At 37.0% G+C, this 15,485-nt stretch overlaps 1 protein-coding gene across 1 annotated transcript in view; it reads right to left on the reverse strand.

Annotated features, from left to right (window-relative positions):
• STK24 (serine/threonine kinase 24) overlaps positions 1 to 15,485 on the reverse strand; it is a 54,490-nt gene that overhangs the window by 8,310 nt on the left and 30,695 nt on the right. The window contains exons 3-7 of the mRNA XM_027741061.2: positions 8,029 to 8,085; positions 5,032 to 5,140; positions 4,759 to 4,916; positions 788 to 973; positions 389 to 534 (exon numbers count right to left, since the gene is read on the reverse strand). Coding sequence (XP_027596862.1) covers positions 389 to 534; positions 788 to 973; positions 4,759 to 4,916; positions 5,032 to 5,140; positions 8,029 to 8,085 — 656 coding nt within the window. The remainder of the gene's footprint in view (positions 1 to 388; positions 535 to 787; positions 974 to 4,758; positions 4,917 to 5,031; positions 5,141 to 8,028; positions 8,086 to 15,485) is intronic.

Here is a 15,485-nt window from a genome sequence, read left to right on the forward strand (position 1 = left end):
GAGAATAGTCACGTTTTCTTTATTATGAGCAATTTAATGCATTTGTGAATAAATTGTGGCAGCCTCTTCACTTGATTTTCATTTGCACAGTGCTACTTGGCTTTGCAGTGTGAGATCTTCTGCTTGCACAACAGCTGGCCTTATGTCTAGGAAGAACCCTAGACCTCATATAAAAGAGAAGGTAGTATAGAATATGGGCCAGAAGAATTGTTCTCAGTGACTGTTACTTGCATGAAATCCCTTGCAATACTGAAATTAAGATTTTGTTAGTTTACCAAGGCTGCTAGCTGAAAAGTTAAAAATAACGGAACACAGGAATGCATGTGCTAAAAATAACTACTTGGCTCCTGTATTTACAAAGGATATTTTACAGACTCCTCAAACTTACGTATCCGAGTCATCAGAACTGGAGTCATCGTGGCTTTGTTCAGACTTCCATCTCTTGTGCCTATCAATGAGGTCAGTCAGATAAGAAGTTTTCTTTGAGTTTCGTAAAATGAATTTGTGTTTTAAGAGCTCTTTTGCAGTAGGTCTCTTAAAAAAAAAAAGAGAAGGTTTTTTTTTAATGCACTTGAGAGTGTTAAGTGACTCATTATAAAAACGCAAAGAAATCTAGACTTCAGTCTTGATACAAATGAGATTTTAAATACATACAGTATCTAAAAAAAAATACATGTCACATATGTCACACCGTATTAGAAAAGATGAAAAGCACTTACTCATGTAATTCATATAAATAAGTCAAGTTCAGTTTTCTACTATACACTGACAAACAGATGAAACTCACAAAGCTTGGGTCCTTGTTTAAGCAGGCTTCAACAAATTCTTTGAGGGATTTACTGAAGTTTCCTTCCAGCGTTGGTGGATTGTTCTTAGGAATGAGGAACAAAACCTTCATTGGATGTAATTCTGAATGAGGTGGCTCTCCTTTTGCAAGTTCTATGGCTGTTATGCCTAATGACCAAATATCTGCCTGTAAGAAACAATGCTTTTAACATTAGGTTGGAGAAAGAGAAGAAACACTGTTGGCTTGCTATCCTAGTTTAACCCAGGCCACACAACTGCTTGCTCACACTATCCCCCAACTGGATGGGGGCAAGGGAGGTAGAGAATTTGAAGGGTGAAGGTGAGAAAACTTGTGGGTTATAAACAGTTTAACAACTGAAATAAAAGGACAATAAAAATAAACAGTAATGAAGAAGAAAATAAAGAGAAATAAAACCCAGGAAAGGCAAGTGAAGTAAACGGAAACAACTGCTCACCACCAAATGACAGATGCTCAACCAGTCCCTGAGCAGCAAACCCCACCCCACTGTCCCCCTAGTTTTATTACTCAGCATGATGCTATACGCCATGGGCTATCCCTTTGGTCAGCTGTGATCAGCTGTCCCAGCTGTGTCCCCTCCCAACACCTTGTGCACCATCAGCCTGCTCACTGGTGGGGTGAAAAGCAGAAGAAGCCTTGACTCTGTGCAAGCACTGCTCAGCAACAGATAAAACATCCCTGTGTTATCAACACTATGTTGAGCACAAATGCAAAACACAGCCCCATACCAGCTACTGTGAAGAAAATTAATTCTACCCCAGTCAAAACCAACACACTTGTAAAGGTAGATTTTTAAGTTTTACTGTAAATAATTTCATAAGTAAATTGGTTCTATGTGGCTAACCACATAAAATAAACAGCATAAAACAGTTCTAATAAGCAGAGTTTTATCTATCATAGTCAAGCACACTATGTAAGTATGGGTCAAGTTTCAAATATTTACATACAGGAAAACATTATAACACGCACAAGATTTTTTCTTAATATGCATTGGCTAGTATAACCATCAGAAATGTAATACATTAGGATGTAACTTTCCTGGGGTTTAACAGTATCTTATTATGACTCTTATTCACAGACTAGAGAAATGCAGTCTTGAACAGTATTATTCAACTTTTTCAGCCCAAGTTTTGGTCCAACTAGCCTCTGAAAGTTTTCATCATCAAAATGGGTTACTCTTTTCAGTGAATGCTGTCTCCTTCAACACAAATCCTATTGCAATCTGCCTGAAGTAATGTGAAGTAACTCATAATTCTCTGTGTTCAGCTGAAATCACAGACCCAAAAGTCAAGAGAATGGATGAATAAATCCATCAAAAAGGTGAAAGAATACCAATTAAAAATTTTTACGTTTTGTTTTTTTTTCTGTTTCTTTTTAAGTGAAAACAGAACAAAGACTTATTCTCAGGAAAACAAGAAAGATCTGATGTGAACTGTTTGGTTTTACTCCCAAACAGACCATTTGGAACTTTGCTATGTTGTAAACAGTAGAGATTTCATTTAACACTGCTGTCCTTACTAAGTATCCCCCAAATCTACCTGTGTCTGCCCCGTTGATATGCATAGTTATCTTTGACTAACTCATACAGGACCACGAGCTAATAGCTGCAACGTACACATCCATTCCACCATCACAGCTACAAGGCCTGACTCAAAACAATCTCCTCCTTCCTTGTTCAGACAGTACTCTACTGTTAAGAGCTTAGTTACTTAATTTTACAAGTAAGTATGAAAAAAAAATTAGACTCAATTAGCATACCATTGAATTTATGAAATGACATTTTGTTAGCACGTTACAGAACAGTTACTGAGCACAAAGGATTACATAAGCATATGAGCCCTGAGTTTCATTTATCTTTATAAGCACATTGTCAGCTAAGTTCTCCTCAAGTCTAACTGCGAGTAACTTCCCTCTAGCAGGAAAGCTTTCCTCGGTTATGAAAGAGAAATGTCACCTGGGAAGATGAGTCTTAATGTTAACTACTGAGCATTATTATTTCCAACTTATTTGGAATTTCAGTTTCTTAAGAGCAAAGTGTTAAAGCCATATGAATGGATAAATTTTCTTCTGCCAGACTTTCACTCACAGGTGGAGCATGTGTATATAAGTATAAACATCAAATTTACATGTGTATGAGTGCACAGATATCCACTTGCATACATGCATATGTATATAAATACTTCCTTTTTTCCTCTTATAACTCTCTATTGCTAGTGACCTTCCTCCACAAAAACTAATGAAAAAGTTCACAAACTATGGCTGTACACTGAGTTCTTTGAAGTCAAAGATGGGTTTTGGAAGCCCATTCCTGTTGAAAACTCCTCCAAATTCCTCTGGAACCATATCCTCTCCTTTCACAGATAAAAAAGGATCTCAAAACAGTAAGTAGCAATCACATGGGTCTCCAAGTTTCTAGGATGCGCTTGACTGTGTCAACGAAACTCCAGAACAAGCACGAATCAGTCCTCCAAATGGAGAGGGATAAGCATGACCTTCAGAAGTGATGGCACTATATCAGCACTAAGTTTTACCACGTTATGATTTTTACAGTTTCAAATCTTGAATAAAAATTCTTCTTCCAAGTTCAAATACCAGTCAGCAAGTCACTGGTAACTACTATTTATTGCAGTACTGCCATGAGCCTCTCATCTTCTAATTACAAAAATTCAGTCTGACTTTGAAGCTCTTATAAGTCAAAGAAAACAGGCTATGTGCAAGAGAAAACCATTTTAAAATTAAATATCTATTTTTCTATTACAAGTTACCGAGTATAAAGGACAGAGAACTAGACATGGGAAAACTAAAGCAGGTAAGAAAACCTGCTTTCAGATGAAGAAAGGAATCAAAACAGGAAGAACTACTGCCAAAAACCAGAGCACTGTCAAGCTTTTATTGGAACCCCTTACACCTGGGAACTAGAAGGATTCAACAGGGCCAAGAACAAAACGGAAACACAGCAGCTACGTAATGGAACTTGCTTGCACCACTCTGAGACAATGATATGAAGAGGACAGTCCTGCTTAAAATCTCTCAGGAATGGCCAGCTTATGGAAGGAGAATGAGATTAGCTTTGGATGTCTGTGTTCTCACATATGCATAAGGCTATCCTAAAATAAACAGGCCTTCTCAAGTTTTTATTGCACAGCCAACTATTGTATGTGCAATTTAATCTGTTCTCTAAGTGCCAGAACGTGCACAGATGCATGCAAATATCTCTAGCTCATTCAAAACATGAGCTGTGGCTTTCTAGAGAACTCATCAAGTATCCAAGACCTTTTATGTCCACGTGGCATTGCAGACTAAAACAACCAGAACGCAAAACGTGAGGACTCAATCATGCTTTGTGTAACTGATGATCATTCCCAGGAGCCAAACCTGATGATGACCACTCTGCTAAATCAAAATCCTGTGTACAGATAAATTGGATATTAAACAGTAAACCTGCCCTGTATGGCATATCTAAAAGAACATGGTCAGGATAGCATAGACCTATGCAGCACATTCTTCCACAGATGAATAACAGCACTTTTAAACAACACTTTCACACCCACCAAATCCATATTCTTCAACAGTGTTGCTGACTATTTTTTTCTAACAACAAGCAGAAGAATACTACCATTTTGTACATATTTGTTCTTTTCCACTTTTAAATAGCCAAAAATACTCATCAATAGGGTGGGATAAAAGGTGTATGTACTCATCAATACTGTATTATTTCTTGCCATCTGGATTGGCTTAATAAACTAGGAAACTTAAAGTTTGGATACAAATTAGGAAATCTTTCCTCACCAGCAGATTTTAGCTGCTAGGTATCATCTAAACACACACTCATCTAGACACAGTCAAAATTATTAGCTACATTCTGAAGACCAACCTATGTACTTCAAGTTAGGAAAGGATGGGACTTTGGCTAATACCTTGAAATACCTTACCTTTGAATCATACGCCGATTGCTTTATTACTTCAGGTGCCATCCAAAATGGTGTTCCCACAAAGGTGTTCCTCTTTATCTGTGTATCTGTTAGTTGTCCTGCTACTCCAAAATCTGCTAGTTTTACTTCTCCTTGTTCAGACAGCAATACATTAGCAGCTGGAATAAAGAAGAGGAAATAGCAGATATGAAGACATTTGACACTGTAAGGGTGTTCCTTTTTATTGCATGAGCTGTTCTAATATTCTTTCAATACAGTTAAAAAACAATTTACCTTTAATATCTCTGTGAATTTTCTTTTCTGAATGCAAGTAATCGAGTCCTTTGAGGATCTCCCTCAATATTGTAGCAATCTGGGTTTCATCAAGTGAGCCAGGTTCTAACTAGGAGATGCAAGGAATGTGTAAATATATTTTAAAAAGGGAGAAACAGAGAAAACAGAAATAACCTATGACTATAAAAAGAAATTACTCCTTTTGTTATCCCTCAAAACCTCAGTTTGCTAACTTCACAATGTGAGACAGAATATTCTTTTTAAAAATACACAGTTCTAAACTAAGTGGCCTGGTGAACAACATGCAAAGAAATAATTAATCTAAAACGTTTTTTAAAGTTTGTTAAAGGTGCCATAAGGACAGTTATTGCTTTGTGGTCAGGTCATGGATATAAACATTGCCTTTGAAAAGCATCTATATTGTAATCTGATTATTAACATTACACTGAACTTAGATATGCAACTCCACATCACCTATGTGGACCCTAGTCTCAAAGCCCAAGCAAGAAACTAAGGCATATAAGGTACTACAGCAATCACACAGTCTATGACTACATACTGCATTGGATTTTGTGAAACTCTCTAAAACACAACTCAAGCCAGTAGACTGACAGAATATTACATATCTTAAAGTGTTAACTTTTTTCATATAAAACTCAACGTATAAATCTGCTAATTGGTAGAATCAAAGGCTCCAAGTAATTATTTTTATTAGATGAAGCGGTAGTGGTACGTGATCACAGAGCTCTTTACATCTGATATAAATTCTAAAAGTGAGAATACCACTAACTCTAAACAGACAGAGGAAAGGTCACTACACTCAGAGAGGTTTCTTAACCAATAAGGGCATTTCAAGAGAGACAATGAAACTTTGTATCCAACAATTAAGATTGGAAATATTCCAGTGTTCTAGTTTACTCCACAATAGCAGTCACTGAAGCACAATAAAAAGGTTCTATCTCTAAAGCTTTACTCTGTGAGAAGGAAAGCATCTCAGACAAAAAATTAGAAGTAGTACATCCCTCAGAAATCCTCATCTATTACATAGGAACAGACATAGTATTTCATTTCATATTTGCTTTATCTTTGTAGCTTTAATTATAATATTCTTTGCTTTTCCTTAGCTTTAATAACACACATGATATTACCACTCCCTGAAATCCACTTAGACATTCTCAAAGCTTTGCTCCAGCCAGGCTGCGAGTACCACTTCAAGACTTGGTAACATGATACATTTAACAGGGCAAAACCTCTTATGTCAGATGTGACCTTACCTCAACTTAGTGAGGAGGAAGTTATTGAAAATAGACTAAGTCTGAGAATACTGGCACTTGTACCTCAGTCACAAACTTAAATTATACTCGTAGTTGAACAACAATGTACAAAGGTACATTAAATGTACTTTGTCTTGTGAGGCGTGATTTTCAAAACAGCCAGTGCATATTCAAGTGCAGAAAACACCAAGCTAGCATGACATGTCTACACTCAGAACATGGAATCCAAGGTGCCTTGAGTATGGAAAAGTGGCAAAGTGTGCCAGTTGTCCTACCAGATTCCAGTTGAAAACCATAATGTGCATGTTAGAACTAGGAAAACATGCAGCAGAACATAAATTGAAAATTAATGAATCACACAAAAGGTGCTTAATTCACACTTACATGATGATTTCAGTTCTGTGGTGCAATTTCTTCAATAATACTTTAAAATGTAACCACAGACTTTGTACTATTTCTAGGCAACAAACTTAAATAAACACATGGTTATCACACAAGTGAAATGTGTGTGATGAAAAAGCAAAAGAGAAGAAAATATGGTAACATTTGTTTTTTCATTCTGCTCCTTTATATCTATAGAAAGAGAGTAATAATTAATTTATAAAAGCAACCCCAGTTTCTAAATGCTTTTCTGCCAGGGAAAAAAAAAAAGCTATCACAACCATAAATAAACTTTCTTTATCGTATCTTTATGGGGAACATTATGAATTTGTACACAATGACAGAATTCCTTCTAACAGATGTGGAAACTAAAGGTATAAATGGGTTTGAAAATGCACAACTGCGGGAAGTTCACATTTAATATCCCCTCTTGTCTTCTGGATGCCACCAGCAGAATCCCTTCAGACCAGCCTTTTTCCTTTCACTCTTTCCTCAAGCAAAATTAGTTGCCCCATTTGACAACTGCAAACTATGCTACAGAGACATTCTGCCTCTATTAGTATAACAATTTTCACATACTTAAAACATCCATTGTTATTTCTCCATTTAAAATCCAGAATAAATATAAGATGGTGTGTGATTTGGGAGGGGGTTTGGGTGTTGGTTTTTTTCAATAGCTAAAGTGAATGACAGCATCCCGTTACAGAAAACACACTCTGCACTGAACCTTGGGAATTCTAATTCAAAACTGGGTCCGTCCCAGGTGCAGAATGAAGCACTTTGCTCTTGTTAAATTTCATACGGTTCATGACTGCCCAGCCCTCTGGTCTATCCAAGGCTCTCTGTAAGGCCTCTCTACTCTCACTGGAGTCCACAGCTTCTCCTACTTCTTTGTAATATTTTTACAGCCTAAACTGTATTTCTGTCTATTTAGGCTTCAGTAAGACTTCAAACAGGGAATCTTTTGTATGATTGTTTGGGGAAGCGGGTGGTGGGGACGATACTTTAAAATGTATACGCTAAGAAGGGTTGTGGTGGCAGAATTAAGAGACAGAAAAAACTATTTTCAGTCACTAGTGCTCTCTGGCTGACTGAAGATTAGCACTCTAAGATGTTTATATCCTGCTTCCAATATTATGTTGCTTAGTTCCCTTCCATTTATATAAATAATCAGTTGTGCCTCATGGAAAATAACACTTTTCTGGCATTGACAAATACTTTTCTCCTTTACTGAAAGGAAACATTGCCACAGCCATATGACCTTTTATAGTTTCCAGATTTATAAGATAGGAATATAATTATGTGAGGTAAAGTAACGAAAACCCATGCATTATTTACTTACGAGATCAAGGGCAGAGCCTCCACCCAGATATTCCATTATTATCCATAATTTTGTATCCTGCAAAACAACAAAAAAAAAAACAATAAAAATGTATATAAGTTTAAAAAAAAAAGTAGTAAGTTAATGGGACTTGTTCCATTCTTTTTGCTTAAGAAAGCATCTGTAGTTTTAAAACACCACTAACATTTAGCTGTTTCTCAAAAATATCTTTGGATTGTTTACTCAAGAGTGCATGCATCTCCATGCATGTGTTTTCAATTTAACTCTGTTCCTCTAAATTAACAAGAAGAAAGGTACCTCCCATTTACCAATGTGTAGGAACACAGAAGCTCATTGCTTCCAAGTAACTGATGTATACTTCACGTCACACCCAAACTCACTTCATGGTACCTCTTTTGTACTGATACTAATACTACTAGAATATAGACAGTATCCAGAGAAGAAGAAACTTCTCTTCAATCTCTACCAAAGAGTCAAGCAGCAGAAGAAAACCTCCTGCCTTTATGCTGACTAGAACCATCCAAGCATTCTGAGCATATTAACTCCCAAAAGCCACCCACCTCCTTATCCTTACGACATATCTTTGTGCATTTTGCAAAAGTGTCTTCTGAGGCAAGAAAGGTACAGACAGAGCCCGCTCAATGAAAATGTAGGAGAATACATTTTCATTTAAAAAATCTGATTACAGACATTCCAAATAATAACTGTGTTACATAAAACATATTCCTTTCCTTAGAAAATTTCTTGATTTTGTTTATTATTTTTATTTGTACAGATACTTCATACTATTTTCTTGAACAAGCCTAAACCCTGTCTAGGTCAAATTTAATTTAGAATTTATTCTTCACATTTCTGCATTGTTTCATTGTCTTGAACAGTAATCTGTCTCTGACCTAGCAAAGAATACCTGTAAGTTTTCTCCACTAATGCTTACACAGTTGATATATGGTACAGAATTTTGAACAACGGTGTTCGAGAAACGTGAAGCCAAGTAGTAATAAAGATTATTTAAGCTGACTACAGCAATTTACTAGCTCCAGCTAGCAAAAATAAAAGCTAACAACAACATCAAGCTACTATATTTCCAAAGGAAAGCTTGGTACATGTTACAGTCCTGTTCAACACAAGATACACAATACAGTATGCTAAGACAGAGACTGGACCCAATCATTTCTTTCTACTCTTTGCAGCATCCTATTCCCCAGTACACTAAGAGAAGCAGTTCACCTTTTACTTGCAGTACCAGCCTTGATATACATAGAGGTCACAGATCTACCAAAAACATATTCAAATGAACTTGCTGCATGGAACATACTGGGTTTTGGTGTAGTTTTTATGATAATCAGGTTATATTAAGCTTTGTTAGTTTTAACTCTGTGGTATGTACCAAACTTTCACAAGACTTCTAGCATAAAAAAATAGGTGTCTGTCAGAGCAAGGAGCACGTAAATAGCAACAATATTCACTTACTTTATCCTACAGAATAAAACTTCATGTAAAAATAATAGCTCACAGTCAAGGCAGCTTAGAGTCTGAATATTCATCTATAAAGATGGATTAAAATTTTTAGAAAAGTGATAAATGTAATACAGAGCGTAACTTCTAAATCCCCTGGGGGATTAAAATTTTAGCCCTTAGGACTCACTAACACTTTTTAGTCATTATTATATCTGTAGTTCCACTGCATCTGTCCCCTCTCTCATCTCAGAATGCACCTTTTTCCTACCTCCAGTTATATATATTGTATTATTTCTAGGTAAGACCCTGGATTGGGTTCCTTCATTATCCACTGTTTTTAACATACAGATTCAGCTAAAGTTAGATACCTTTCTTCAGGAATCAACTCATGTTATTTAACAAACACAGTCTTGTTAAAAACATTTTAAAAGAGCCGGAACACATTTTTTAGGAAGAGTCATTAAAAAATATAATCTATCTCAGTATCTACATCTTGATGCTTACTTTCTGCAGACACCACGGATATTTCAAGAACTGTAACTCATCTTGAGACAGTCCCCTGCAGTACTGAAATACTTATTTTGCTGCTAAGAGTTTTTCAGATTTTACCTGTCCCTTCAAGGCTCCAGGTCCTAATAGTTTCAACAAGAATGCTTCTGAGAAGTGTCTTATAGTAAGTAACTTCATCTTCAAAAATCTTACTAAATTCGATCGAAATTTTATATATATATTTTGCTTCAGTCTGATAAAATGTCTTTTAGAGCTGCATGAAATTTCCTGAATATTCAAACTTCATGACTGCAAAATTTACATTTAATTTTAATAATAACTTAAAAACAAACATGTCAACTGTATCACAACCTTTTAGTTCACTGGAAATGCCTGGATGGGAAAGAACAAGGTAGAACAAATAAAATCCGTCACCCTCTCAAAAAAAGGCAAAAAAACCCCCAACAAAATACCAAAAACAAACAGAAGAAAGAAAGAAAAACAAACATCCACAACACCACCTCACCTAGAGATCAACAAGAGATGCATCTTCCCTTTTCTATTACCTCAATTACCTCATGATTTGAATGAGCTAACAACTTGAAATAAAATATAGTTTCCCAAAAGAGAAACTCCCCATAACACTAGCTACTAAATTCCCCAGCTGAAAATTAGAAATTAGAGGTAGAAAATAACGAACAAAATATTTAAGGATATAATTTTAATTACATAGTTACAAAATTTTGTAACACAATTACACAACTAAAAGTTATATTATTCACAGTCTTTTTAAAATCATCATTTATCCTTTCAATTCTTTTTCTAGTTTGCTTAGTCTTTGCTCCTGAAACTTTCATCATCAGCTGCTTCGGGCCACATGTCTGAATTTACAGTACAAAAGCTGTGGATCCAGTACACTCAGTAATTCTACATTTGAAGACAAGTGAAGTATGGAAATGCAGTTAAGAAACACACACAACTGTATCTGTATCCCAGTGTGCAGCTAAGTAATAGCAATCTATTACAATCATGCCATCTTTTTATATGTAGTCTTAGATTCAAAGTCATTTTTAGTTTCCTATGGTTCCTCCGTGCCACAGAAATATTACTCAATTTTATTGAGTAATATTTTGGGGTTTTTTTCAGTTTTCATCATTCATAGGAAGATTCTGAACAGATGTCATTACTATGGTAGCAAACCTTACTATCACCTTTCACTAATTCTTGCTGGATTTTTTGGTTTTTCAGCTTTCTTATTTAAAATCTGCATACCAAAAGACACAAGTAAATCATTTTGGTGAGACAGTAGTAACAAATTTTTTAATATATATTTCATCATAGAGACAACAACCTACATATACTGACTTTATGCCAGTGGTGGGTTGGATGCAAGGTATCCTCCAGAACCACTCTGTCACTCCCTTCCTCAGCTTGGACACAGGAGAGAGAATATAGTGAAAGGCTCGTGGGGTGAGGTAAGGACAGGGAGAGATCATTCACCAGTTAACCTCATGGGCAGAGCAGACTTAATTTGGGGAAGTTAGTTTAATTTATTACCAGTCAAATCAGAGCAGTATGACAAATCTTAAAACCCAAATCTTAACCCTTTCCCCTGCCCTCTTCCTGAGTTTTCACTTCACTCACAATTTTCTCTACCTCTTCACCCCCAGAGGCACAGGGGGACAGGAAATGATCATTGTGATCATTTCATCACACATTGTCTCTGCTGCTCCTTCCTCCTCAGAGGGAGGACTCCTCACAATCTTCCCCTGCTCCAGTGGAGTCCCTCCCACAGGAGACAGTCCTCCACAAACTTTTCCAGCTTGAGTTCTTCTCATGTGCTGCAGCTCTTCACAGACTGCTCCTGCATGGGTCCCTTCCATGGGGTGCAGTCCTTCAGGAACAGGCTGCTCCAATGTGGGTCCCCCGCAGGGTCACAAGTCCTGCCAGCAAACCTGCTCCAGTGCATGCTCATCTCTCCACAGGGCCACAGGTCCTGCCAGGAGCCTGCTCCAGTGTGAGCTTCCCACAGGGTCCCAGCCTCCTTTGGGCACATCCACCTGCTCTGGCACGGGGTTCTCCACGGGCTGCAGGTGGATTTCTGCTCCCTCATGGACTGCCATGGGCTGTAGGGGGGCAACCTGCCTCACCATGATCTTCCCCACAGGCTGCAGCGGTATCTCTGCTCCAGCACTTGGAGCACCTCCTCCTCCTCCTTTTTCACTGACTTTGGGGTCTGCAGGGCTGTTGCTCCCACTTATTCTCACTCCTCTTTCAGCTGCAGTTGTGAAGTTTTTTCCCCCTTCTTAAATCTGTTTCTCAGAGGTGCTGCCACAGTCACTGATGGGCTTGGCCTTGACCAGTGACGGGTCTGTCTTGGAGCTGGCTGGCACTGACTCTATCGGACACGGGGAAAGCTTCTGGCAGCTTCTCACAGAAGCCACCCTTGTGGGTCCCGTGCTACCAAAACCTTGCCATGTAAACCCAATATAATGCCTTGTAACAACAGCACAAGGCAAGTAGAGCGCTACTATCAATTGACTTTGGCATCACCACAGCAACAGGCCTCCTTCTTTCCTTCTTTTCTCAGTATCTCTGGCATGCTTCACATTCCATAACACCTACTGTCACTTTCCTTTTTAAAGCTGCCCAAATTCTTTTTCTGCCTGAACTTTTCACTTTCTTCTGTATATATTTCCCACTTTTGCTCTCAAAAAGAACACCAAAAGCACTAAATTTTTCTTCCATAGCCTAGATTAGTAATTATATATTACACGTAATCACTTATATTTTGAAGAAGATACTACATTTATATACTGACACCAGCAACATTCAGTGCTCCATTTTAAGATCTGAAATAAGACCATTTTTCTTCTTTTAAGCATCAGCCACAACATAGCACTGAATTTTCTTCCAAATACAGTGAAGCCAGGTGAGTCATCAATCCAAATTTAGAATTATTATTTCTCTATAAGCTTAGACAAGCACATTAATGAGGGCACGTGGAACACTGCCTTTTTCACAGTAAGAAAAAGAGGTTTTCCTCTGATGCCATGAAACTGAGATAATTAACAGCTTTGGAATCTAAAAGAAGTTCTGTTACAAAAAGACAGTTTCTGTAAATCCCTTCCAAACTGTGGTTGCTCTTCTGGAGGTCTGACTTCTGATTTTAACTCTGGAACCACCCAAAAAACCTTACAATAGCAGCTTTATCTCTAATGAAATTTCCTCGATTATATCATGAAAGTATTTGCAAAATAAGCACAGCTACAGCAGATAAAGAATTTCTAATATGTAAAAGTCAAAGACTATACGCTGAAAAAAAAAAGGCCATGCACAAAAGAACCCTCCATCTATAGAGTCTCAAAGGCACATTTTAACCAAAATCAGACAAGTATAGAAGATGTACAGAAATAAGTAATCAAGATCAAAATGTTTGTTTATAAGTCCTTATGAAGTTAAAAAAAAATCTGAATAAACATTGAGAGATACTTTTTATTTCTTTTTCTTCTACATGAAGAACATAAACATTTTTTAGGACTGTGATATTATACAGGAGAGACTGACCTAAAGCAATCAAGTTAAGTATGTATTGATGAAAATATTTCTAAATCACCTTTCTTTAGTGAAGAAGTGATTGCAGAGGAAATCATAACACTGAGTCACAAAAGAGAAGGACCAGAAGGACTTGGAAGTAAGCACACTGAGTGATCTGTGCAATTTGAAAATATCAGTACGACAGTGAGCTTATGTTTGTTTCTAATTACTCCCCACCTATTGTGAGAAAGAGAATTTCCCATCTTAAATCCATTGTGAGAAAAGGTGTTTCTCACCTTAAATTTATGGTACACAATTATCAGAACAGAGGATATTTATAAACATGCATAAAAAGCTTGCTTAGTTACGGAGATAAGCCATGTCCAAATTCCACTTAGAATCGATATTTACAAGCATTTTAACTCACATGAACAAGCTATAAATTATGTATTTGATTGAAATAACACAACAGATTTTCTAATCAAAATAAGAACTAGCATAAGTTGATCTATGTACTAAAAGTTTTACTATCACTGGATTAGTAGAAAAACCTGGAGTATTGAAAAAGAGAAACAGAATACCTTGGACAGAACCTCAAAGTACTCTGAAAAGAACAAACTAGTTCCAAAACTGAAATGCATTGCATAACATGATGTGTGATACTTTGTTTAATAAACATCTCAGTTATGCCAAAGTAATAAGGGCAAGGAACAGAGTCTTATATTTCAATACTGGTATAAATTTAGTATCAATTCATAATTCTCCAGCATAAGAAACCAGATCAAAAGAACCCTGAGATACGCAATGTATACAACAGTGTAACCTCTATAAATTGCATTCCTGCTACAGGTTGGTACCACTACTCGTGGAGATTTTTCTCTGTTCGTTTCATATATAAAGACATGAAGAAGTTTGACAACTTTAGCTACCAGAAGCTTCTTAAATACTTGCATACTGATTCTTAGATGCCTGACTTCAAAAACATGATGCATAGATCATGAAACTTGTCTTCCATATCTACTTTAAGTCACCCTGCCAACTCATTCCCTCTGTCTTTGACAGAAAGGATTTTTTTCAGGATTTATTCACCCTTGTGCTTTTAACCACGCATTTGAAGCCCCTGCTGCTCGACAAAGCCACCAGGTGGCAGAACCACGTAATGCCAAAGACGCTTTCATCCACCCCACACTCCCCAGAAAAGAAGGGCCAGCCCCAAAATAAGCTGTGCAATCCACTGAAGACAGAAGCACAAAACCATCTGTTTAAAATGCATCTGAAAACATTCATCACCCCAACACCCTTCATAAAAAGAGGAAGGAATGATTAACCAAAGAGAAACACACCTTAAGGAATACAATCACCCATATATCCAAATTCTTCAGAATACCTTCCTCTTCTCCAACATCAAGCTCAGCTTCAGGCACCATCTTATTCATTCACCATCTCCTTCCAACACCAAGTAACAACAGTAAACCTGTCTTATTATCCAGGACAAAGAACAGGCACACCCTGGCATTTGAGCTCTCATTATTTATTAATGCACATGGACATTGGTGAGACTATATGCAGATACAGATCAATCAGAAAAAAATTAAGTTTTGTATGATGCCATAAATGATGCATTCAGGCAGCGACAGGAAATGGCATTTACGTATTTGTGGTTCCTGCTCCCAAACCCTCCCACAACACTACTAAAGGTCATCAACTGTATCAAATCTGAAAACATGTATCAGTAAGTATCAAGACCTCCAAAATATTTTAAATGTCTTTTCCCTGGAGCTTATCCTATCATAACAAATAATACACACACAAGAAAGTAATTATTTTAGGCTTAAGAGAGAAGACACCTATGAGTTGATGCATTGCCATTAGATCCTTGAAATTAATCAGGATTTGCAAACTTTCCAATAGTTGACTGTTCAATTTCTAGACTTAGAGATTAGTATTAGAACAGATACCAACTGGCAAAATCG

The sequence above is a fragment of the Pipra filicauda genome, unplaced genomic scaffold, assembly GCF_003945595.2.
Source record: "Pipra filicauda isolate LSUMZ 115617 unplaced genomic scaffold, ASM394559v2 scaffold24_size8852520_pilon, whole genome shotgun sequence".
Classification (NCBI taxonomy): Eukaryota; Metazoa; Chordata; class Aves; order Passeriformes; family Pipridae; genus Pipra; species Pipra filicauda.